At 32.8% G+C, this 23,972-nt stretch overlaps 1 protein-coding gene across 3 annotated transcripts in view; it reads left to right on the top strand.

Annotated features, from left to right (window-relative positions):
• The window catches only part of LOC129907787 (arginine-hydroxylase NDUFAF5, mitochondrial), a 139,453-nt gene that overhangs the window by 102,190 nt on the left and 13,291 nt on the right, over positions 1-23,972 (top strand). For 2 of the 3 annotated variants that reach the window (XM_055984162.1, XM_055984163.1), the window contains exon 3: positions 14,079-14,303. The exons of the other annotated variant lie outside the window; for it this stretch is intronic. In XM_055984162.1, the coding sequence (XP_055840137.1) occupies positions 14,079-14,303 (225 nt within the window). The remainder of the gene's footprint in view (positions 1-14,078; positions 14,304-23,972) is intronic. 3 annotated transcript variants of the gene reach the window in all.

The following is a 23,972-nucleotide window of genomic DNA, read 5'->3' as shown; positions in this document are numbered from 1 at the left end:
GCAGTCGAGCCACAGTTACACCACTCTAACGTCAATACCTTAACACGTTACCAGCAATTACAGTGGTATTTCCAACAGTTTTGGTCTAGATGGTCCCGAGAATACCTGCAGAATCTACAAATTCGCGCCAAGTGGGCTAAATCTGGGTATCCAATTGCTATCAATGATCTGGTTACAATCGTAGATGAAAACCTTCCACCACTGAAATGGAGACTGGGCAGAGTCGTCCAAATTCATCCTGGAAAGGACAATGTCGTGAGAGTCGTGACTCTTAAAACATCTACTGGCGAAGTTCAACGAGCTGTTACGAGAATTCGACGACTTCCTATTGAAGAACCTATGTCCCTTCAAGGGCGGGAGGATGTTGAGTCTTAAATACATTTCCATCAAATATTCATTTAAATTGTTATTAATTATCTTAACTTAACTTTTAACATTTAACATTTGCTATAAAATTGAATAATTCACTTAATTAATTGCACTTAAACACCCTGTAAATAATTCTATGTTTTTTTTTTTGTTAATTTGCTTACAAGGTTACTTATGAATTGTCAGAGAAAACCTTTCCGGTTGTCAAAACCTAACTTTTTTATAATCTCTTCTTAATAAAGCTGTGAACTAGTAAAGACCGTGTCTTCAATTGATCCAAATTTATTAGGACAATCCATCAAGACAGTATCTTGAATCGGACTTATTTAACAGGGAAACAAAAACGCTTGCTTTCTCTCAACAATGACATTTCATAATAAAGAAAGAAAAAAAATATAGGTATTGAAAATATTGAAATAATTTATAAAAATTGGCTAATGAACAAAATTCAATAAAATAATAAAAACTTATTAAATAAGGAAAAATTTAACAGTTAGTTGAAAATATAAGTAACAATTTTGAAGTGATTTGAAACACAAAATACATTTTTTTCAAAATTTATAAGAACTTTAAACATGTTATCAATTTTCAAGTGATTTGAAACACAAAAATAAATTATATACGAGTTCATAATAATAACAACACAATAATGGTATAAGTTTTACAGGATTTGACTCTATCAATTTTGCAGTGATTTGAAACACAAAATAAAAATAAAATAATTTAAACTGCAATAGCTGGGATAACTTTAGAATTTCTCATAAGTAACTATTCCGAAAAGTCAGCGTATGCTTACAATATTTGTATAGGTTAGACCACCCTTGAGCACCATTAAGTATTTCGCGCAAACGAATTGGGGAAATAAAGCTCTCATCTAAATGTAATCTTCTTATCTCTTGAAGTATTGGACAAACCGCAATAAACTGGAGAGTGTCTTCAGCTTCTCTTCTGTTACACAAACCACAAATTTGTGAGAGATCAGGGCGATGAGGCATACAGTTGAGGCTAAGCATTTCAACCCGTAGCTTATAGCTTCAGCCGATAGTTCGTTGGTAAAATAGTTGTTTTCCGATTGCAAGTGGTTGAGAGTTCTGTATACGTTTCTGGATGTAGTTGATGATTTAACTCCGTCGGTAAAAAGTTCACATCGTGAGATAGGGCAAGCTGTTTCCATTCCTTAAAAGGTGTTGTATTTGTAAGTAATAGACGCAACATGATCGTTTTGTGCAGACTTCTCTCTTCTCTTTTTATAACTCTTACTATGTAATAAGCGTTGGTTTTAAGATTTTGAGTATAAATTGGCGTTATACCAGACTCTACATAGATTGCATAACTCGGAGTTGACGAAGGCAATCTAAACAGTCGTTTGAAAAAATGCCTTTGAACTGCTTCGAATTCTTCGAGAGGCAAGTAACCAAAAACTTGAGCACCGTAGCACATACAGGTGTTGACTGTAGCATGAAACACACGGTATTTAGACTTAATATCAACTTGTTGGTTTGCAAAAAACTTGGGCCACATCAAGTTTAAAGCTAGTTTAGCCTCAGTGCTTTTTTCCTTAAAATGTTTCAAAAACTTCAAATTACTTGTGAGTAAGACTCCAAGATACTTAAATTCCTGTACGATGTCAATTGGTATATTGTTGAGAGACCATTGTTCTTCAGGCCACCTCCTTCTTTGGCGTGCTTCAAAAACCTTTACCTTCGTTTTTGTAGTGTTAACCTGAAGGCCCCACATCTCGCAGAAGCTTTTAAGTCTATTGATTTGCAACTGGAGGCTGAAAGGGTTTTCAGCCAACAGAACTAAATCGTCGGCATATAGTAGGACTTTAACTTGTTCATGGTTAAGCCGCAACTGCTAACCTTGTCTACCTCATGGAGAATAGACAATACGACATAGCCCTGATACAGAAACCCTGGGTTGTAAGAGGGAATATCAAGGGTCTACATTCTAAAGAACTACTGCTGTACAAGTCAAATCTTGAATAGTACTAACCCTAGAACATGCATAGTAGCTAAGAAACAGTTTTATCTTTTTCTTCTAACTAATTACAGCAACATTGACCAGACTATGGTAAAATTGGAGCGCGATGGGCTTCCAATGCTCATTCTCTCGTCCACTTACATGCCGTATGACAGTACAGAAGGACCACCAGCAGATATCACTAAAACTTTGGTATCTTTTGCAAGTAAGAATAAATTTGATATTATTTTAGGTTGTGATTCTAACTCACACCATGTGCAATGGGGAAGCACTGACACGAATACCAGGGGCGAGTCCCTTTTTGATTATATTATCGAGAACATCTTGCTGGTAGCTAACAGAGGCAACACACCTACCTTTGTTACAAAAATACGGGAAGAGGTTCTTGATATTACCTTGACGAGTAATTCAGATAGGTACTTGCCAATTAGAACAATGGAAGGTTTTAGATGAAATCTCTTTTTCCGACCATCGCCTAATAGAATTCTATGTCCCTTATGCTGCCCGGCACAGTAAGCGCTTTAGGAATAATAGGCGTACCGATTGACTTGTCTTCAATAGGGAAATAGTTAAGAACATAAGTCAATTGAACATTGACAACAACCTAAACCCAAATGGTCTAGATAAATTGACAGAGGAATTCACAGGAATTCTACGCGGTGCATTGGGCAAAAGCTGTCATCTCATTACCGTGGCGAAGAAAAAAAAAACAAACCACCCTGGTGGACTGTTGAGCTCACCAACATAAGAAATGAAACAAGAAAACTTTTCAACCTTGCTCAAGAGTTCAAGACAGAAACTCAACGAGCCAAACGAGGCTCTTGGAGAAACTTCTGTAGTACTATCGAATGTACAAACCATTCGGCGAGACTAAGGAAAATACTCTCCAAAACGAATACTTCTATAGGGTCTCTAAAAGGGCCTGAATCGATGGACAGAATCCTGTCAAGACAGTCTAAAACTCCTGATGCAAGCCCACTTCCCAGGTTGTAACTCTGAATTGGAAAATGATTCTACAAACTCTTTGCACTCAATATGTGAAATTTCTAGAGAAATTATTAAGAAAGAAAAGTTGATCTGGGCCATCAACTCCTTCTCTCCTTATAAATCTCCAGGCCTATTTCCCCTTGTTGATGCAAAAAAGTAGTGAACTCATTATTCCATACCTGATCACAATATTCCCAAATAGCCTACAATTAGGATATGTCCCTAAAACATGGCGTGAAGTCAAAGTTGTCTTTATACCAAAAGCTGGTAAATCCAGTTACACAGAACCCAAAAATTTCAGACCTATCAGTCTAACTTCTTTTACACTCAAAACACTTGAAAGGTTATTCGATATAAATATCCGTAGTTACTTAAGACCGGAGGCTATATCACCCTTTCAGCATGCATACACAAAAGGTAGAAGTGTAGAGACAGCTTTACACTGTGCAGTCAGAACAATAGAAAAGTCACTTGTGGTTAAAGAAAATACCCTCGCAGCATTTCTAGACATAGAAGGAGCATTCAATTATGTTCATAATAGTGCAATTGAAAAAGCACTCACTGACCTTAAAATGGATCGTGTGCATGTTGAAAACAGACAAATCAGTAGTGAATTAGGTGGGTCACATATTAAAATTTACGCATCTAGTGGAACCCCACAAGATGGTATTCTCTCACCTCTTCTTTGGATTTTGGTGATGAATGAGATTCTCATCAAACTGAATAACAGCGGTGTCAAGGTTATAGCCTACGCAGACGATTTGGCTCTTCTAGCGACAGGTAAATACCTAACCACTGTAAGCGAACAATTAGAAAGCGCATTATCCAAGGTCAGTAACTGGACCAGGAGATTCTGACTTATGGCAGCTTAGTCTGGTGGCAAGCTCTGGAGAAATACACGAACTTAAAGACCCTAACAAAAGTACAAAGAACAGCATGCATTACCACTACTGGGGTGATGAGGTCCACTCCAACCGCAGGTTTGGAAGCAATCCTTATTCTCACTCCCTTAGATCTATTTGTCAAACCAATATTTGGGGTACTAGTCAAAACGGCCATACTACGATCCTTTCTAACTACGTTGGCAAAAACGTAAGTACAGATTACATGAGCCCTTACTTAGACTTCAACACGTCTTTTAATGCCAGTTTCCCTAACAGACAAGATTGGGAAAACAGTGTACCTTTCTCAAATGAGTTGACTATCGCCATCTTTACTGATGGCTCGAAAATGAACACTTGGGTTGGTGCAGGTTTCTACTCAGAAAACCAGCCTGAAAGAACTGGCAATTCTATCAGGCTCCCCGATTACAGCAGTATCTTCCAAGCCGAGATATTGGCAGTGAAAAATGCTGCTAAACAAATATCCATGTCCAAGCGGCAATAAAAGCGATTTGCCACCTTAATCAATTCAAAGCTTGTTTCTTGCTGTCGCGAAGAGCTTAGGGTTCTTGGTATGCAGCATAATGTAAGACTCTGCTGGGTTTTGAATTAATAGCGAGAAAAAATATAAGTTTTGACACTTTCACACCAGTGTTGCCACATCCATAAATTATATTATAACTCTCACAGATCTTGAAATGTTCGCCTATCCATTCAAAAACGATTAAATTCCCCCTAAAACGAGTCCTATTTAGCTATCGTTTATTTATTGACTTACAGAAAAAAAAAAAACAATTCCAATTTCGGGAGGCTAACCTCGACCATCCGATTAAGAGGCGACTACTAGGTCACCTAGACCAGTGTTTTTCAAACTTTTTGAGTTCGCGAAGGAAAATATTTTGGGGACCCCCCTACAGAATCTCGGAAAAAAAAATTTCCAGTTTTGAAATAAAAAAAAAGTGTAGCAGGTCGTGCAGTTATTTCATTTTTTAAATTCAACATTTTTGGCATGACCACAACATGGTGAAGTATATGACAATACTAAAAAAAGTACAGTTTTTATTTAAGAAAAATTAAGATCAATATTTTTTTTTTCTAAACTCAAAGAAATGTTTGGAGGTCTTGGAAAACTCAAAAAATTTTGCATGTGGTTGTGTACATGTGGTGCAGGTGTCTTTCACTTGCATAAGTTTTTTCTCAGAACTCGTTGCATGAGCACATGTTTGTAGGTACTGTTCAAACCGACCGTCTTCATTAGACAGTTTGATCTGTATGAATGTTTGCAATTTTGTATGGTCCCGTCCGCTAGTTTGGCAGGTAGATCATACTACCTGATCCTTCGCTTCTCTATTTTTTTTTTCATTCATAGTTCGTTTGGAATCATTTGTGTCATTTGTCACGTAGTCCGTATTTGGTAGGTATGACTGTCAACCTGCATCATACCAATACATTTTTTATTTTAGGGTTTTTCATTCATTGTATGTGTATGATATGGTATCCTTTGTTTGATTGTATGGTTTCAGGACGTTATAATAAGCGTAGTCGAATAAGAAAAATAATAACTCTTTGAGAAGTAGCATTACAATTGTCATTATTTATATATTATTATAATAGACTACGATAACATGAAACCATCAAAGCTTATGCGACATCTGTCTACCAAACATTCTAAAGAAGCAGATAAGCCTTTACATTTCTTCGAAAGAAGATTGAGATCCCTTAACCAGCAACAGAGCACAGTGGTTCAGTTAAGAAAATTACTCTTCTTTACTCTTACTTTTTGTGTAAACGCGATAACGTTATATGAAATATGTTTGTGATTCACTAATCGTTTGTGTTATAATAATGTGTTTGGTAGAGTTATTAAGTGCCAATGAGAAAGCCTTATTGGCAAGCTATCAAGTAGCATACCGAGTCGCCAAAGCGGGGAAACCCCATATAATTACTGAGAATCTCATTTTGCCTGCCGCCCTGGATATAGTTGAAACCATTCTCGGACAACAGTTGGCAGATAAGCTAAGAACCATTGCACTTTCTGACAACACAATCGAGAGAAGAATAAGTGACATGCCCATTGACATTCGTGAATAATTAGTTTAGTTGCAAAAATAAAGAAAAGTCCACATTTCGCATTGCAACTAGATGAGTCTACAGATGTTACAGACTGTGACCATTTTGTGGTATTTGTCAGTTTCGAAGCAGACGAAAACATTGAAGAAGACATTTTATTTCGTAAAGCTCTTCCTGCTAACACTACTGGCCAGTGTTTGTACGACATGTTTTTAGAAAGCTGTCACGACTACGAATTGGATTGGACAAAATGTTTTGCTGTGTTTTAGCGATGGTGCTACAAACAGCAAAAAAAGTGGACTAATTGCAAAATTGAAACTAATAATGCCAAACGTTTCATGGACACACTGCTTTCTTCATCGACAAGTTCTAGCATCCGAGGTACTGCCTCCAGAACTAAATGATGTGATCAGAGTAGTGAACTCTATAAAAGGCAAGGCGTTGCAAAGTTGACTCTTTAGGATTGTATGCGATGAAATGGGTTCACTCCACAAAAATCTTCTTTACCACACAGAGGTCAGATGGCTGTTAAAGGGAAAACTATTGACACGAATTTTGGAATTATGAGCTGAATTATTGATTTTTTTACGAGATTCAAAATCTGAAAATTCGAACCATTTTTGGGACCCCCGTGGCTTTTAAAATTATCATACCTCACTGATCTTTTTGACCACTTAAATATTCTGAATTAGAGCCTCCTTGAAAGAGAGGAAAACATTTTGACCAAAGGACAAAATCAGAGGATTTCTTGGAACACTTCGGTTATGGTCAGTGTCGCTACAAGCAAGCACATTTGATCGTTTTCCCTGCGTTCAAAAGATTCTTGAAGAAAATTCATCGGAAGAATCGATATTTGTTAGCTCCCATATTCCTCTCATGGTACAGAGTTTATCAAAGTTGGAGAAGAAGCTTTTGAGTTAATTTCCAGAAGTTGGTTCTGGAAGCGAAAATGAACAAAAATGGACTTTAAATCCTTTTTTGAATAATTCGGTTGAACTTGCTCATCTACCTGAAAAACTGAAAGAAAATCTTATAGATTTAGTTGCAGATGGCTAGTTAAAAATGGAATTCAATTTAAAAACAGTTGACAGCTTCTTGATTAAGAAAAAAGTAGAGTATCCTGAGCTGGCAAAGCACTGAGTCGCACTGAGAAATTTTTTATTTTTTTTTAATTTGTTTTTTTTTTTTTTTTTTTTATCGAATTTTTTTTTTTTTTTAATTATTTATTTTTTTGTATCAATATTTGGGCCCGCGATTGGCGACCCCCCTAGGATTTCCTCGCGACCCCCAAGGGAGTCGCGCCCCACACTTTATTGAAAAACACTGACCTAGACTCATACGACTTCTAAGGATCCACAACAACAACATGAAAACAAGTTTTCTTTTTTATTTAAAAATAAATAGATACACACTACAATATTCCAAACAAGTTTCCGCCACAAACACCATATCAATATAAAGATCTATGTACCTACATTATGGTGGTCCAATTTTTTGGTTTTTACATTTCCGTTGTTCCCCACTCAAAAATTGGTTGCATATGTGTTTTGTATTACACACGTGAAATTTCAGCTTTTTAGGTGAAGTGTAAGTGGGCGCTCAACAGGCTCAAAGTTTTTGCTCAGATGCTGGTATAGCTGGGTCCTCATGCCTAGTAATTAACTCTTGTTTTGATTTATCAAGTGAATTAAGTTATGATGTGGTAAAGTTTTTCATAAAAAACCAATAGTTATGTGATATTTTCACAGATAATAATTTTTGTTCATTTAAATTCGTCTGTAAGTATTTTTTGCTTAAAGTTATCAAAACAGAATTAATCAATGAAATACGAGCTAATGACTCAAAACCAAAGAAACGTGAAAATCATTTACTTGGTTGTCGGGAACATGCGTGCTTATCATGTTTAATCCAAATTGCAACCTCAAGCCAAGTCCTAATACGATATAATCAGATATTAAGGATAAGGTGAGGGTAACAAAGTCTAATATTCCAAAGCTGATGAGCGCCCTCTTCCTTTTAGTTTTGAAGGCTAAAACTTTCAGCATATGTTGGTATTGATGTCTGTAGCAAAATAATGGGTGGGGAACTAATGAATTATATGGTTTTTTTTTCGCCTTATAACGTGGACCACACTAACCTACATACATCCATGTGTCTCTCTAACATCCGCATTGATATTGAAAACAAAAATAATCCTTTTATCCATTTATCACTTTTCACATTCTACATTTTTGTAGACTTGTTTGTGTTCCAACTTCCAACAAAAAAGAGGTATCTTCGAAAAAACAACCCTGGTGCTAAATCGATGAACTAAAATCAGCCCTTAACAGAAAGTAACGACTTTTTGGTAAAAAAATAGAGTTTTATTAATTGTGTTATTTTGCAATAATACAATATATACAATTAATTAAGCCCATACAAGAATAGATCTTTCTAATTTGATATAAAATGACTTTTCAGTGAATTAGAATATTTTGAAAAGTAAAAAAATGATGTTATATTTTTTTTAAACTTTGACCTGGAATTTCTTTCAAATGGTTAGATTAACAAAAAAAATGTATAAGACCTTTTTTGTGGCAATCTGCTTCCTAAGAGAATATGTCTTGCCCGTTTGATTCTTATAATTTGTTGAAAAAATTAATAAAAAACGATTTTTTAAAGATTTTCTTAAACCTTGGACCTCAACTATATTTTAAACGGTTAGATCAGCCATACTCAACTTTTTTTCTAAATGGGCCACCATGACAATTTGGGTTGATACCACGGGCTACAGAGAAAAATGTTTTTTGCATCAATATTAAAACTCATTTTAAAAATCAAATTTTAAACGCTTTAGTAAAATGCTAAAGCCATTTTAGGCAATAATAAGTTTAAAAACAGGCTGCTTTTAAATTTAACTAAGCTTTTTAACTTAGATACTAAAATGACTAGCATTTTACTCAATAGTTTAAAATTTTGCACCTATGTATTTATTGAAAAAAAAATTTTAATTCGATTTTTGAAACTAGGAACACATTTTCAAAACTTGGTCTGACTTGTTGCTACATGCCAACATTATTTGTTTCAGTACATATTTTTGACAGAAAAAGGCAACCTTGGTTGTGGCAGTGGTTGATTTGTATCAGGCGGAATTCGGAAACGGAAATTGATAGTTTTGAGTGAGACAATAAAAGTGAAAATATTACGAATCGAAAGCGCTTTCAAGAAAATAGTTCAGATAATCGAATTCAAATGTTCTGTGCAATAATTCGTCTGAAAATCAATTTTGTGTTTCTGTACATTGGCAGGAAAATTTATTGCAAATTTTAATTGTTGTCAGCTGTCAGAGAAAGTAATGGTGTTTTCGTTTGGTAAAAAAATCAATTTATTTTGTTGATCTAAATCTGTCAAAAAAATAATTTTTATGTGTTCAACTACATACAATTAAGTAGTCACAACAAAAGTTTTTTGACAGATTTAGATCAAAAAATAAATTGATTTTTTTACCAAACGAAAACACCATAAAAATTGAATTGAATTTGAATTGTAAAGAAAATTCTCCCCAAAACGTCAAAAGTGATACAGTAATTCATCCTAATCCTAATGCAAAGAGGAAATGTGCGTTTTCGTCTGCACAGGCATTAGATGTGCTGGTTGGTGAACTTTCTCTGGATATTCTTATGCATACGATGCAAACTCAAATGGGGATCTTCTTGATTCAAAATTTAAAAATTTAGCCACAAAGACAGATTTTGTCCAAAGCTAGCAGTTTAGCATCTCGTTTCTCGTTTCCTTGCAAAATCAGGAATTAAAAGAACAGACACACAATCAACTGGCTTGAAGATCAAATAAAAACTTGTTTTCAAAGGCATTGAGGCCCAGAACTCTGTATCTGAATCTATACGAAATGTATGTGAGGATGTAATGAAGTAACCTTCAACAGTTAAAGTTAAGTCAACTAAAAAAATCTACGAAAGAGATGGAAAACTGACTGTTGTAGCCAAATTTGAGTCGACAGAAAATGTAGAAGAGATTTTGCGGGCCACGGGAAAATTAACTGGTACAGCAATAAGCCTGGAGAGAGATCTCAACTCAGAGAAGCAAATGCACAAAAAGGCAATGTTGCATCTGAGAAAAAATATTTTGTTAAAAAGTCATCTACATACAGTTGACGTAGTTAATGATAGGATAAAAGTTGGTGTAAAGTGGTTTGCATGGAATAAGCAAAATGTTTTGGTTTGTGGCGCTCTTAAAGGAGAAACAGTTCTGCAAGACCTGTATAATTGCGAGGCAAGCTACATTAATTGTAATTTCCAAGAATTTATCGAGCAAACTTTTCAAAAAAACTAATTAAAACCAGCATAATGGAACATTTTTAAATTTAGTATTAAGTAAAAATAATAATCAAATAAACCGAAATTTAGAAATAAATAATATTCAATTAGGCTAGTCGCGCACATTCAACTTTTAGTCACGGTCTTGTATGGGACCCCGCGCACATGCAAAAACTATTTGGTTGTCGGTTTGATTAACTAAACGATTTGTGTTTTATCACAAATTAAACGGTTGAGCCAAATCAGATTTTTAGTTTGTGTCGTACTGAATCGTATGTAACAGCGCGAAACTTCAAATAGATAGTTGAGCAATTTTGCATTAGTGCAAGAGAGAACAAAAATATTGTCAATATTTTCCTCTCATCCATATTTACAACAGAAGAGATCCCCCATACATATCAATTGTACCGACATTATCAATTAGTCAGAAATAAGTGGTACAACTTTGATTGTGATTCACAAAGAAAAAAGTCGTTTAAGCTTTTAAACGTTTTCCGAAGAACAAATAATGAAGAAGCAAAACTGAACTACTTAAGAGCGCAACAGAATTTCAAACAGAATTACAAAAGAGCCTTGAAGTGAATATAGCTTAATCGGAAATTATGTTTTTTTTTTTTTTTTGCAATAGAGGAAGAATATCTAACCAGGAAAAATGGACTTTTATGGGAGAAGAAATATCAATAACGGCAAATTATAAATATTTGGGAATTCTTCTAACACCCAGGATGACTTTCTCTAAACATGTAGAAATGAGGAATGTTACAGCGAAGATGAGCATGGCAGTGTTTTTTTTTTTAGCAAGGAAACATATAAAACTGAGAGCGAAGTGGTCACTCTTTCAAGCATCCTGCAGAGCTATACAAACTTATGGCGCTCAAGTTTGGGGTTTTAGAATGTTCGAGGAAGTAGATAAACTGCAGCGATACTTCTTAAAGCGAATTTTGAAGCTACCAGCAAGTACACCAAACTACGCTCTGACTTTAGAAACTGGAGCAGAAGATGGCCATTTCTACACTCTTTATCTTCATCTGAGATATCTCCAAAAAACAATCCTTGAATATGGCTTGAAAGACTGTCCCATCAGCTCTCTAAAATACTCCTACCAGAAAATCAGTTTTGGGTAAAAGAGTTAAATGCAAAAAAAAATTATTAAAAAACAACGGCAACACTTACAGTTATGATTGATACTTTTTTCAAAAGCTAGAATTATAAACTTAATATTAATTTTAAAATGAAATATTTTAATCAATTGTTTTTGAAATAAACGAGTGATTCCGATAAAGAAAGTATTTTGTTTATTTTTCAATTTTCTCAAGAAGTAGAAGGCAGAGGAACATTATGATTTTCATGATTTGATAAGAAATCAATTAAGGCAGTTTAATTGTCGATCAATTTCGTATTGTCTACAGTCTTTGTGAAAATTGTACTCAATGTGCTTTTTCAACTTTTTTCACAAGTTTTGACTTTGAAATCGGGTATTTCAAAAACAATTGTTTAAAATAACTTCATTTTAAAATTAATATTAAGTCTATAGCTCTAGCTTTTGAAAAAAAGTATCAATCATAACTGTAAGTGTTGCCGTTGTTTTTTAATAATTTTTTTTTATTTTAAGTATTTTTTTTAGAAAATTGCCCCTCCCGCCAAAACGGGGGGACATAGAGCTCCCCTCCCATAGTAAACAATGATAGTATTTAACCCCTCTACAAAATCTCATTATCAGTTTTTGGTGCTAAAGTTATCGCACTTTCCCCTCAAATGTTTCTGTTTTACTTGAGTAAAACTAAAAATGCGAAAAAAAGATAGATTAAAATGGCCATACTTCGGTTAATTTTCAATGAAAAAATTTATTCAGTACAGCATTTTGAAGGAAATTTAATCTTCTTTTTTTGTTTGGAGCAATGCTTACGCCTATCTCAACCCAAAAAAAATGTACCAGTAAAAAACCAAAAAAACTCAAAAAATCGATTTTTTTGATAATTTTTTTTATGATTGTTTCGACTATTTCGGTATGAACATTTTTTTTCAATTTTTAAAAAATATTATTCCAATAGGAAATTTAATTTTCTACAAAAAGTTTTATGTGCAATATATCAAAATTTTGCTTGGTTTACGAGGTTTATTGAAAAAACCAAAAAGGGGGCTTTTGCACCCCTGTTTAAAGTTTCCACCCTCTCATTTAATAGCACTCCGCGGTTTTATCTTCTCTTATAACCCATTGAACGATTCCTGCAATAAAAACCCGTGAATGTCTTAGTTCCTTATTGCCATGTTTTTTTCGACAGTAAACTGGGCTAAAAAAATATGTATTCTCAAATTAAGTTGAAAATAAAACATTTACAATATGTTGATGGTGATGACCTTTTTGTTGATAATTATATGTTTTTATGTTTGGACCTAAAGCCCGGTTTAAAAACATATAAAACATTTACATTAGATTACATTATTTTTGCCACATTTAATTTTCGAAAACAAAGATTCACAAACACAAAATCTAGATGCAAACAAGGTTTTAAACACACATCGGCCACTTTTTCCAAGTGGTCGAAAATGTACAAAAGAAAAAAAGTCTTTCAAGCGCCATTTTTTATTTTACCAAAAAATTAGTATTCTGCATCATTGTTTTAAGTTTTCCATTTAAAAATCTTTCACAAAATGAGTTTGAAAATTTTCACTTTTTGACTTTTTGCTAAAAGTAGTCTATGTACCTTAGTGTTGGATTTCTTTTTAAATATTAGGTAACATATTTCGTATTTTTTCATGAAAATCCTTAAGATTTTCTCAAAGCATATATTTTACTCGCCATCACTGAGATGTTATTTTGTCCTGGAAAATTTCGATTGATTTCACTGTAAGATATTTATTTTGTGCTCAAAAACGTGCAATATTATATATTTAATATTATATATATTTCAAGGCATTACACAGGTAGCTGTATTGTTTTTGCTAGGGACAACAAAATATTCTATTTCCCATTCATCATAAAACGATAGATTTTCACCGAATCTACTACGTTTTATCTCCTCTCTTAAACTCCTGCCATTTATTTTTAAATTACAAAACACAAATTAACAATTTTTGTAATTTATTAAAAAACTACGTGGGCCAAAGTTTATAAGCTCCCGGGCCAACTCCGGCCCAGGTTGATTATAGCTGGGTTAGATAAACAAAAGAAGTGTATAAGGTCTTTTTTGTAGAGCGTTCAATTTCATACAAGAATATGTAAAGAAATTTGCTTAAAAGTCGAGTAATAAAAAAAATATTTTTTTTAGTAGAAGATTGATGTAAAAATGGAAAATTGCAAAGCGGAGGACCTTCCCTTTAAGATAAAGAGCTCATTTTTCGGAGTATAAAATTTAAAAAAAAAACGAATTTCGATTTTACTGGCCGACCCTACCCTTCCCGGTGTGAGATTACCTTTAGACTTATTCATAATCACAATTTAAGAGCGCAAATTGATCACGTTATTCCTTTTCAGTTTGAAGACAACTCTTTAGATCTTGTGATGTCAAATCTTAATTTGCACTGGGTAAATGATCTGCCTGGATGTTTCAGAAAAATCAATAGAAGTCTAAAACCAGACGGAGTGTTCATTGGCTCAATGTTTGGAGGTGATACTTTATATGAACTACGCTCATCATTACAATTAGCAGAGCTAGAGCGCAAAAATGGTATTTCTCCTCATATATCACCGTTAACGCAGGTGAGGTTAATGGTTAACTAAGGCCAGTAGCGCACATTCAACTTTTAGTCTCTCAACTGTTTGGTACCATACACATGGGCTTGTATGGGACCGCGCGCACATGAAGAAATTATTTGTTTGATCAACAAAACGTTTTGTGTTTTGTTACAGACCAAACGGTTGGGCCAACATCAATCACCAAAGGTGCGTTCTTTTTCTAACGGCCATATTATTCACTAGTTTAAAAAATACATCTGGATGTAAAGAAATTGAAATGTCAAAAATAAATCCATATCCATGATATTCACTATCACACAGAGAAAAAAATAGTCATTTTTAACTATTTTTTAACTATTTTCATAGTTAAAATCGGGATAACTGTTTTGGATTTGGATTTATTTTTGACATTTGACAATTTTACATCCAAATGTATTTTTTAAACTAGTGAATAATATGGCCGTAACAATAGTCAACTATTGTTAACTTTTGTCGTTCTTAAACTACAAAATAGTTACGATTTGTAACTATTTGACAGATGAACATCGTTCCTAAACTCGTTTTGAAGTGTCAAATAGTTACAAATAGTAAATATTTCCAACTCACCTCCATGATATCAGTTGAACACTCATGAGATTGTTGATGTGTCAAAGTGGATGTTTTGTTTACAAAACCAACGTAAAGATTTTTTTCTTTTGGAAATAAGCGGAAAAAAATGAAAATAAAAACAGAGTTTTGTAATTTTATGATGAGAGAGAATTTATTTTGGCTAAAAAAAAACATGATTTTTGTTATAATTATGGAAATAAAAATATTCTCGAAACAATTTTTTTTGGTGGTTTGACAGTTTAGCAATATCTAACAATAAATCGTTCCTTAATGATTTGTAAAAAACCCAACAATTTCTTATAATGAGACATCAACAATATTTTTTGACATAACAACCATAGTTGACTATTGTTAGAAAAAGAACGCAGCTCAGTTCGACATGTTTGTCTTTAAAAATTTATTACGTTTTTTGTAGACATCGTACAGATAAGATTGAAGCATAATATTAAAGGTGAAATGATAAGCTTTCTGGTGATATAAAATGTATATTATAGGTTGTCATAAAAATTGTGCAACAGTTTGAATGAAGAAAAAATGTTTGTCTTTTGATTTTTTTTGATGAAAATTGATGGCATTAAAAAAAATTCCAGCTCTTTTTGTAGATGGCGTACAAACATAATAAAAGTAAAAATTAAAAACTAAGATAATAAGCTTTCAGATGATATAAAATTTTTAGTATGTTGTCATACAGTACCGAGCAAAAAAATGCAAATGAAGGAGGTTTAAATTGTTTTAAACTCCTGCCATTTATTTTTAAAATACAAAACACAAATTAACAATTTTTGTAATTTATTAAAAAACTACGTGGGCCAAAGTTTATAAGCTCTTGGCTATTTTACATCGTTATACTACCAAATTTGGCATACAATATTGAAAATGTTTTATTTTCATTAAACAGAGTCGTTTTGTGGAATATCTTACTCCAATACAATTTTTTAAGTCAAAAAACTCTATTTTATGAAAATAAAACTTTTAAAATTGGAACTTCTAGGTGGCAACCCTATTTTAAAAGAAAAGATGACATATAACATATCTTTGTAGTATGATCAAATGAGAAAATTTTTGAAATGTCACACAAAAGCCTAAATAGTAAAAAATTAATAAAATAATATTCGGAATGTAGGCCTACAAATTGGCAACCCTATTTAAATTAAAAAAACACATCAAAAAGTCTTTTTGTATTATTCGTTTTCTCTATCAACTCATCTTTCTTTTGACACCAATTTGAGCCCCTAACCTCGTGAGCTTAGTAACTCTACGGCCGTTTCTCCGAATATTGCCTATTCTTACCCTCTACATTTATGTCTATAACTTTTTTCACACAGCGAATTGAAGTTTGTCGCCATACAAACAATTGATGTACGCAAAAATACCTTTTCAATGATATATGTTTCATCGTTATTGGTCTCAGGGCCAAAATTACCATTGTCCTTTGGCAGTATTACGATGTTAAATAACTTATTTCTCGTTTAAAACCCTTTTAACCTCCTTGTTTGCATTTTTTTTGCTCGGTAGGTACTGCATAAAAACATTGACAAAATTTTGTATAAAAAAACTTATTTAAGGTTTTGAATGATTACACAGGCAGCTTCCCTGAAGACTATATAATAATGTTGTGAATGTGTGCTGGTGCTGGTGATTAAACTATTTGGTTTTGATAAAGTTCAATGTGCGTGCATAGCCTAATAGCGTTTTCGTTTGGTCGTCCGGGACTGTCCAAACGATTCTGAAACTGTTCGTTTGGCACTCAACGACAGTTCTAATTCTGAAAAGAAAATCGATTCCAAATTTTGAGGCAGAATCAAATCGAGAGTCACGCACACATGTTTATACTTAACACAACAAAGTAATGAAATGTCATTGTTTGTTGTTCATTTCTCAATTTTACAATTTTTAACTATATGCACAAACTTTAAATTACATTAAAATAAAGAGAAGGAAAAAACAGCAACGGTCCCGAACACTTCTAATGTCGAATTCCTTTCAATTAAAAAATCGAATTTTTGGCGATCTTGAAGCGAATTTTTTCTGAAAATCATGTTCCATAGAAAAAAAATTCGCCTCAAACGAAGCAGAATTCGAATTTTTTTAATCCCTCTTTTTAGAGAGATTTGCACGGATTTGCACACACACTTGGAACATTTGACATTTCTCAAACGTCAAACTGAAAGTTTTCTTCGTTTTGTTTGTTTATTTTAGGACACCAACTTCAAATAAAGAGGAAATTATAATCGAATATCGTATTATTATTGCGGAAAAATATGAAACAAATTAAAAAAAAACATTGTGCGATCAAAATTTATATTTTCCTGATATACTTCTTCTGAAAAAATCAAATTACTGTGACTTTTCTTCCCGTTATTGTCTTCAAGAAATTTTTTCTCTGTAAAACCACAGCATATGGCCAAAATAATTAACCTTATACAGGGTGTCCCAAAAGCTAACGTCGAAACGAAAACGGTAGATAGGATAGGTGGTGACAGTCATCAGAAAAATAATAAAAAAAATCGCAGCCATATATTTTGTGAGTTATGGGCATTTGAATATTAGTCGAAAAAATAGTCACCCTGTGACGGTTTTTTATGTGCCCTGACTACACGGTTAAAAATTCTGGAGTATTTTTTAATACAACACTTGTATTAAAGCAATTATCAATACAAAAAACATTACATTTTAATACTTCCAAAATATTAAAATTATTTTTAATCTTTTTTGTATTAAATTTCAATATTTAAGTATTAAGTTTACTAGTTCTAATACAAAAATTATTAGAAAATAATCTCCGTGGGTTAAATTCTAATCTTGTATTGAATTTTAATACCGCTGTATTAGAGTTTAATATTTTTGTATTATATTTGAGTATATTGTATTACATTTTAATATAATTATACTACATTTTAATATAATTGTATTAAAATATAATAAAAATTTATTAAAAACTAATATAAAAAGTATTAAATTGTAATACGAGAATATTAAACTTCAATCAAACGTCAGCAGCCACAGTACACATAAGGCGTGTTTTTTCTATTACTCAGTAGCAACTCATTTTTCATTTTATTCACAAAACAAAACAAAAATTACGCAAGTAAGTATTTGTTTTTATTGTTTTTCGAATAAAATCAGTAGCTACTGAGTAGTAGAAAAAACACGCCTATAATAAGGAAATATATTCCGAACGTTGTCAAAATTTGTTTGTCAAAAATGGGCACCAATCTGTCAGGTCGGCCTTTAATTTTTATATTTCAATCGCAGTAAACAGGAAATCTGTTTTTGTTTTAATTTATAAAATGTCATTTGAAAAAATTATAAATTAAAAAATAACGAAATTCCTTGTGTTTCTTCGCGGAAAATGGTGAAATTGTTAACAAATAAGTGGTGTGCGTGGTTTTTCGGTTTTTGTGCGTTTTACGTCGGTAAATAAAAGAAATAAGATATACGATAGCTGGCATTGGTCGCCAAATTGTCATGGTTTGACAATTTGGCGACCAATGTCAGTTTGGAAGATATTACCTTTTTATGTGTACTGTGGTCAGCAGCAGCCATTTTAAAAATGAAAAAAATCCATTGTTTGAGGTACCTTTTCTAAAAAATATATAATTAATATTTGTAAATTTGAACTAATTTGAAGGCGCTTTGTGTTTTTTCAAAGCAAAATATGTACAAACATTGCAGATGAATTTTGGTCGGCAATAAGATTTTACTTGCCACAGTTTGTGAAACAGATAAAATAGAGACAATAATATCACCATTATTATATTATTTATGATTAATATTTATTTTCAATAATAAATTGTGGAAAAGAATAAATTTTATTAACTTTAAATACATTTGGTATTAAATTGAAATATTATTGTATTATCTTTTAATAAAATTGTTATTAGAAATTAATATAAAAAGATTAAATTTTAATATGCAATACTTGAAATTTAATACATTTGGTATTAAATTCTAATAAAAACTGTATTATTTTTTAACACAACTTTATTAAATTTTAATACATTTTGTATTAACTAAAAAATTTTTTAATACATTTCTGGTGTAGACCTATATGTAACCCAAAAAATATTAAAAAATACTCAAGAATTTTTAACCGTGTACAAATCTTAATTTTTCTCATTTTTTTCTTTTGTTACGGAACCTTGAATAACCCAGCTACCAAATGCATTCAAAAAATTTTACTCAGCTGCATCAGTTTTAAAGAAAATTTCACTTTTTTGCCCAACTAAGTACTAAAAAATTTTACATGACTCTAATTCAATTAACCGTAGTGTAAAAAAAATGCACTACGATGTTTCGGCAAGTTACCTTAAAAGTTGGTATGTTCAATTTTCTTTTCAAAATGGTATAACATTGTTGAGAATATTCCATAAATAACCGAGATTAAATTTATTTTCTTAAGAAATCCGACTTTTTTATTAGGTATTTTTTCCATATTATTTTAGTTTCGTACCCTTTTAGTCGGAGAGGCGACCGTCGAGTTACTTAGCTCATAAGGTTAGAGGTTAAAATTGGTGCCAAATGAAAGATAAGTTGATACTGAAAATAAAAAAATAGGGTTGCCACTTCTAAAATGGGAACTTCCATGTGGCAACCCTATTTGAAAGGAAAAATTGTCACATAACTAATACATTCATATCTTTGTTGTTTGGCCAGATAAAAAAAAATTTGAAAAGCCAACCGAAAGCCAAAATAGTAAAAAAAAATAATAAAATAATATAAAGAACGTAGCCCTACAAATGTGGCAACCCCATCCAAATGAAAACAACACTGACAAAAATCTTCTTTGAACAAAACAGTATAACTTTTTATGCACTAGAAAGCTAAACTATACGCCATATTTTAGATAATACTCCCTTCTATCTAAAAAATGTCGGGTGCCACGTCGCAAATGCAGACAAGTACTCGGCAACCCTACTAAAATGCTAAAAAACGCAAAAACCATTTGTTTTTTGGCCAAAGTGTATAATTTTTGATAGAGTTAAAGGCTGTAAAATACATCATGTTTAGCTTAGACTCTCTTCTATCTGAAAAATGTCGGGTGCCACCCCACAAATGCAGACAAGTACTCGGCAACCCTATCCAAATGCTAAAAAACATAAAAATCACTTGTTTTTTGGCCAAAGTGTATAATATTTGATAGAGTTAAAGGCTGTTAAATACATCATGTTTAGCTTAGACTCTCTTCTATCTGAAAAATGTCGGGTGCCACCTCGCAAATGCAGACAAGTACTCGGCAACCCTACTAAAATGCTAAAAAACGCAAAAACCACTTGTTTTTTGGCCAAAGTGTATAATATTTGATAGAGTTAAAGGCTGTAAAATACATCATGTTTATTTTAGACTCTCTTCTATCTATAAAATGTCGGGTGCCACCCCGCAAATGCAGACAAGTGTTTGGCAACCCTATCCAAATGCTAAAAAACATAAAAATCACTTGTTTTTTGGCCAAAGTGTATAATATTTGATTGAGTTAAAGGCTGTTAAATACATCATGTTTAGCTTAGCCTCTCTTCTATCTGAAAAATGTCGGGTGCCACCTCGCAAATGCAGACAAGTACTCGGCAACCCTACTAAAATGCTAAAAAACGCAAAAACCACTTGTTTTTTGGCCAAACTGTATAATATTTGATAGAGTTAAAGGCTGTAAAATACATCATGTTTATTTTAGACTCTCTTCTATCTAAAAAATGTCGGGTGCCACCCCACAAATGCAGATTAGGAATCGGCAACCCTATCCAAATGCTAAAAAACATAAAAATCACTTGTTTTTTGGCCAAAGTGTATAATATTTGATAGAGTTAAAGGCTGTTAAATACATCATGTTTAGCTTAGACTCTCTTCTATCTGAAAAATGTCGGGTGCCACCTCGCAAATGCAGACAAGTACTCGGCAACCCTACTAAAATGCTAAAAAACGCAAAAACCACTTGTTTTTTGGCCAAAGTGTATAATATTTGATAGAGTTAAAGGCTGTAAAATACATCATGTTTAGCTTAGACTCTCTTCTATCTAAAAAATGTCGGGTGCCACCCCGCAAATGCAGACAAGTACTCGGCAACCCTATCCAAATGCTAAAAAACATAAAAATCACTTGTTTTTTGGCCAAAGTGTATAATATTTGATAGAGTTAAAGGCTGTAAAATACATCATGTTTAGCTTAGACTCTCTTCTATCTGAAAAATGTCGGGTGCCACCTCGCAAATGCAGACAAGTACTCGGCAACCCTACTAAAATGCTAAAAAACGCAAAAACCACTTGTTTTTTGGCCAAAGTGTATAATATTTGATAGAGTTAAAGGCTGTAAAATACATCATGTTTATTTTAGACTCTCTTCTATCTAAAAAATGTCGGGTGCCACCCCACAAATGCAGATTAGGAATCGGCAACCCTATCCAAATGCTAAAAAACCCAAAAATCACTTGTTTTTTGGCCAAAGTGTATAATATTTGATAGAGTTAAAGGCTGTAAAATACATCATGTTTAGCTTAGACTCTCTTCTATCTGAAAAATGTCGGGTGCCACCTCGCAAATGCAGACAAGTACCCGGCAACCCTATCCAAATGCTAAAAAACATAAAAATCACTTGTTTTTTGGCCAAAGTGTATAATATTTGATAGAGTTAAAGGCTGTAAAATACATCATGTTTAGCTTAGACTCTCTTCTATCTGAAAAATGTCGGGTGCCACCTCACGAATGCAGACAAGTACTCGGCAACCTTATCCAAATGCCAAAAAACAAGCGAGTTTTGCTTTTTTTTAGCATTTGGATAGGGTTCCGAGTACTTGTCTGCATTTGCGGGGTGGCACCCGACAGTTTTTAGATAGAAAAGAGTTTAAACTAAACATGATGTATTTTACAGCCTTTAACTCTATAAAAAATTATACACTTTGGCCAAAAAACAAATGGTTTTTGCGTTTTTTAGCATTTTAGTAGGGTTGCCGAGTACTTGTCTACATTTGCGAGGTGGCACCCTAAATTTTTTAGATAGAAGAGAGTCTAAGCTAAACATGATGTATTTTATAGCCTTTAACTCTATCAAATATTATACACTTAGGCCAAAAAACAAGTGATTTTTGGGTTTTTTAGCATTTGGATAGGGTTGCCGATTCCTAATCTCCATTTGCGGGGTGGCACCCGACACTTTTTAGATAGAAGAGAGTCTAAAATAAACATGATGTATTTTACAGCCTTTAACTCTATCAAATATTATACACTTTGGCCAAAAAACAAGTGGTTTCTGCGTTTTTTAGCATTTTAGTAGGGTTGCCGAGTACTTGTCTGCATTTGCGAGGTGGCACCCGACATTTTTCAGATAGAAGAGAGTCTAAGCTAAACATGATGTATTTAACAGCCTTTAACTCTATCAAATATTATACACTTTGGCCAAAAAACAAGTGATTTTTATGTTTTTTAGCATTTGGATAGGGTTGCCGAGTACTTGTCTGCATTTGCGGGGTGGAACCCGACATTTTTTAGATAGAAGGGAGTATTATCTAAAATATGGCGTATAGTTTAGCTTTCTAGTGCATAAAAAGTTATACTGTTTTGTTCAAAGAAGATTTTTGTCAGTGTTGTTTTCATTTGGATGGGGTTGCCACATTTGTAGGGTTACGTTCTTTATATTATTTTATTATTTTTTTTTTACTATTTTGGCTTTCGGTTGGCTTTTCAAATTTTTTTTATCTGGCCAAACAACAAAGATATGAATGTATTAGTTATGTGACAATTTTTCCTTTCAAATAGGGTTGCCACATGGAAGTTCCCATTTTAGAAGTGGCAACCCTATTTTTTTATTTTCAGTATCAACTTATCTTTCATTTGACACTAATTTTAACCTCTAACCTTATGAGCTAAGAAACTCGACGGTCGCCGCTTGGACTATTTCAGAACCTTTCAGAATACAAAAACTTAAATAATATAGAAAAAAAAAAACCTAATAAAAAAGTTGGATTTCTTAAGAAAATAAATTTTATCTCGTTTATTTATGGATTATTCTCAACAATGCACAGTGGGTCCCGCCATAGGTCAAAAATAAAAAAAGTAAATGTCAATTTTTTAAAATCCAATGATTAAACAACGTTCTACAATCTCCCATCGAACCAAAACCAAAAAAAATTTGACAGTTACCCTTTTTTTCATTTCTTAATAGCCATTCAAAGTCGGTATATAAAAAAAGGTACAGTTTTTTAATCGCGGCAGTTATAAAATGTGAACTTGCGATAGTGATAGCTGGTGTTAAAAATTGTGAACAGTATTTAATTGTTATGGATATTAAACGAGAAGGTTAATACTTTCTAAAAACATAAATTATATTGTTAAATAACATTAAGGCTAATTGTAATGGGGCTCGTTAGCGAAGCAATTTTAACCATTTTTATTTAGCTCAATTTTCATTAAATTAGAGATTTAGTTGGTTTGCCTTCGAGTGCCCTCTACAATTTAAGTTCTCAAATGAAGAATACCGTCCTACCTTTCGAAATAATAGCGCCGTTTTTTCCCCTTTTTTCCCCTTTTCGAGTAATACGAGTTTAAATGACGATAGACGGAGAAAAAAAAATTACAACGTAAAACTAAAATAAATTCCTTTTTGGCACTATTATTTTTATAAAAGACTGAACTAGAGGATAATGGTAAAGTGCTCGACTGACAGGCAGGTCCATTTCCGGCATTAACCATTTTTTTTATATTTTCAAAAAAAAAAATCTTTTTTACCTTTTTTTAATTTTCTTGAAAATAACCAAAATTTTAAAAAACTGACTTGATGCATTTTTTTGCAATAATAAATCATATAAAATGATAATACAGGTGTTTCATTAAAAAAAAAATGGTGATTATATTTTTGACCGCACTTTGTATGGGAGGTGACCCACTGTGCAATGTTATACCATTTTGAAAAGAGAATTGAACACACCAACTTTTAAGGTAACTTGCCGAAACATCGTAGTGCATTTTTTTTACACTACGGTTCATTGAATTAGAGTCATGTAAAATTTTTTAGTACTAAGTTGGGTAAAAAAGTAATATTTTCTTTAAAACTGATGCAGCTGAGTTAAAATTTTTGAATGCATTTGGTATCAGGGTT

The sequence above is a fragment of the Episyrphus balteatus genome, chromosome 1, assembly GCF_945859705.1.
Source record: "Episyrphus balteatus chromosome 1, idEpiBalt1.1, whole genome shotgun sequence".
Classification (NCBI taxonomy): Eukaryota; Metazoa; Arthropoda; class Insecta; order Diptera; family Syrphidae; genus Episyrphus; species Episyrphus balteatus.
Note: the sequence above shows the minus strand (reverse complement) of the source record. Positions and strands in the feature narration are given on the sequence as shown.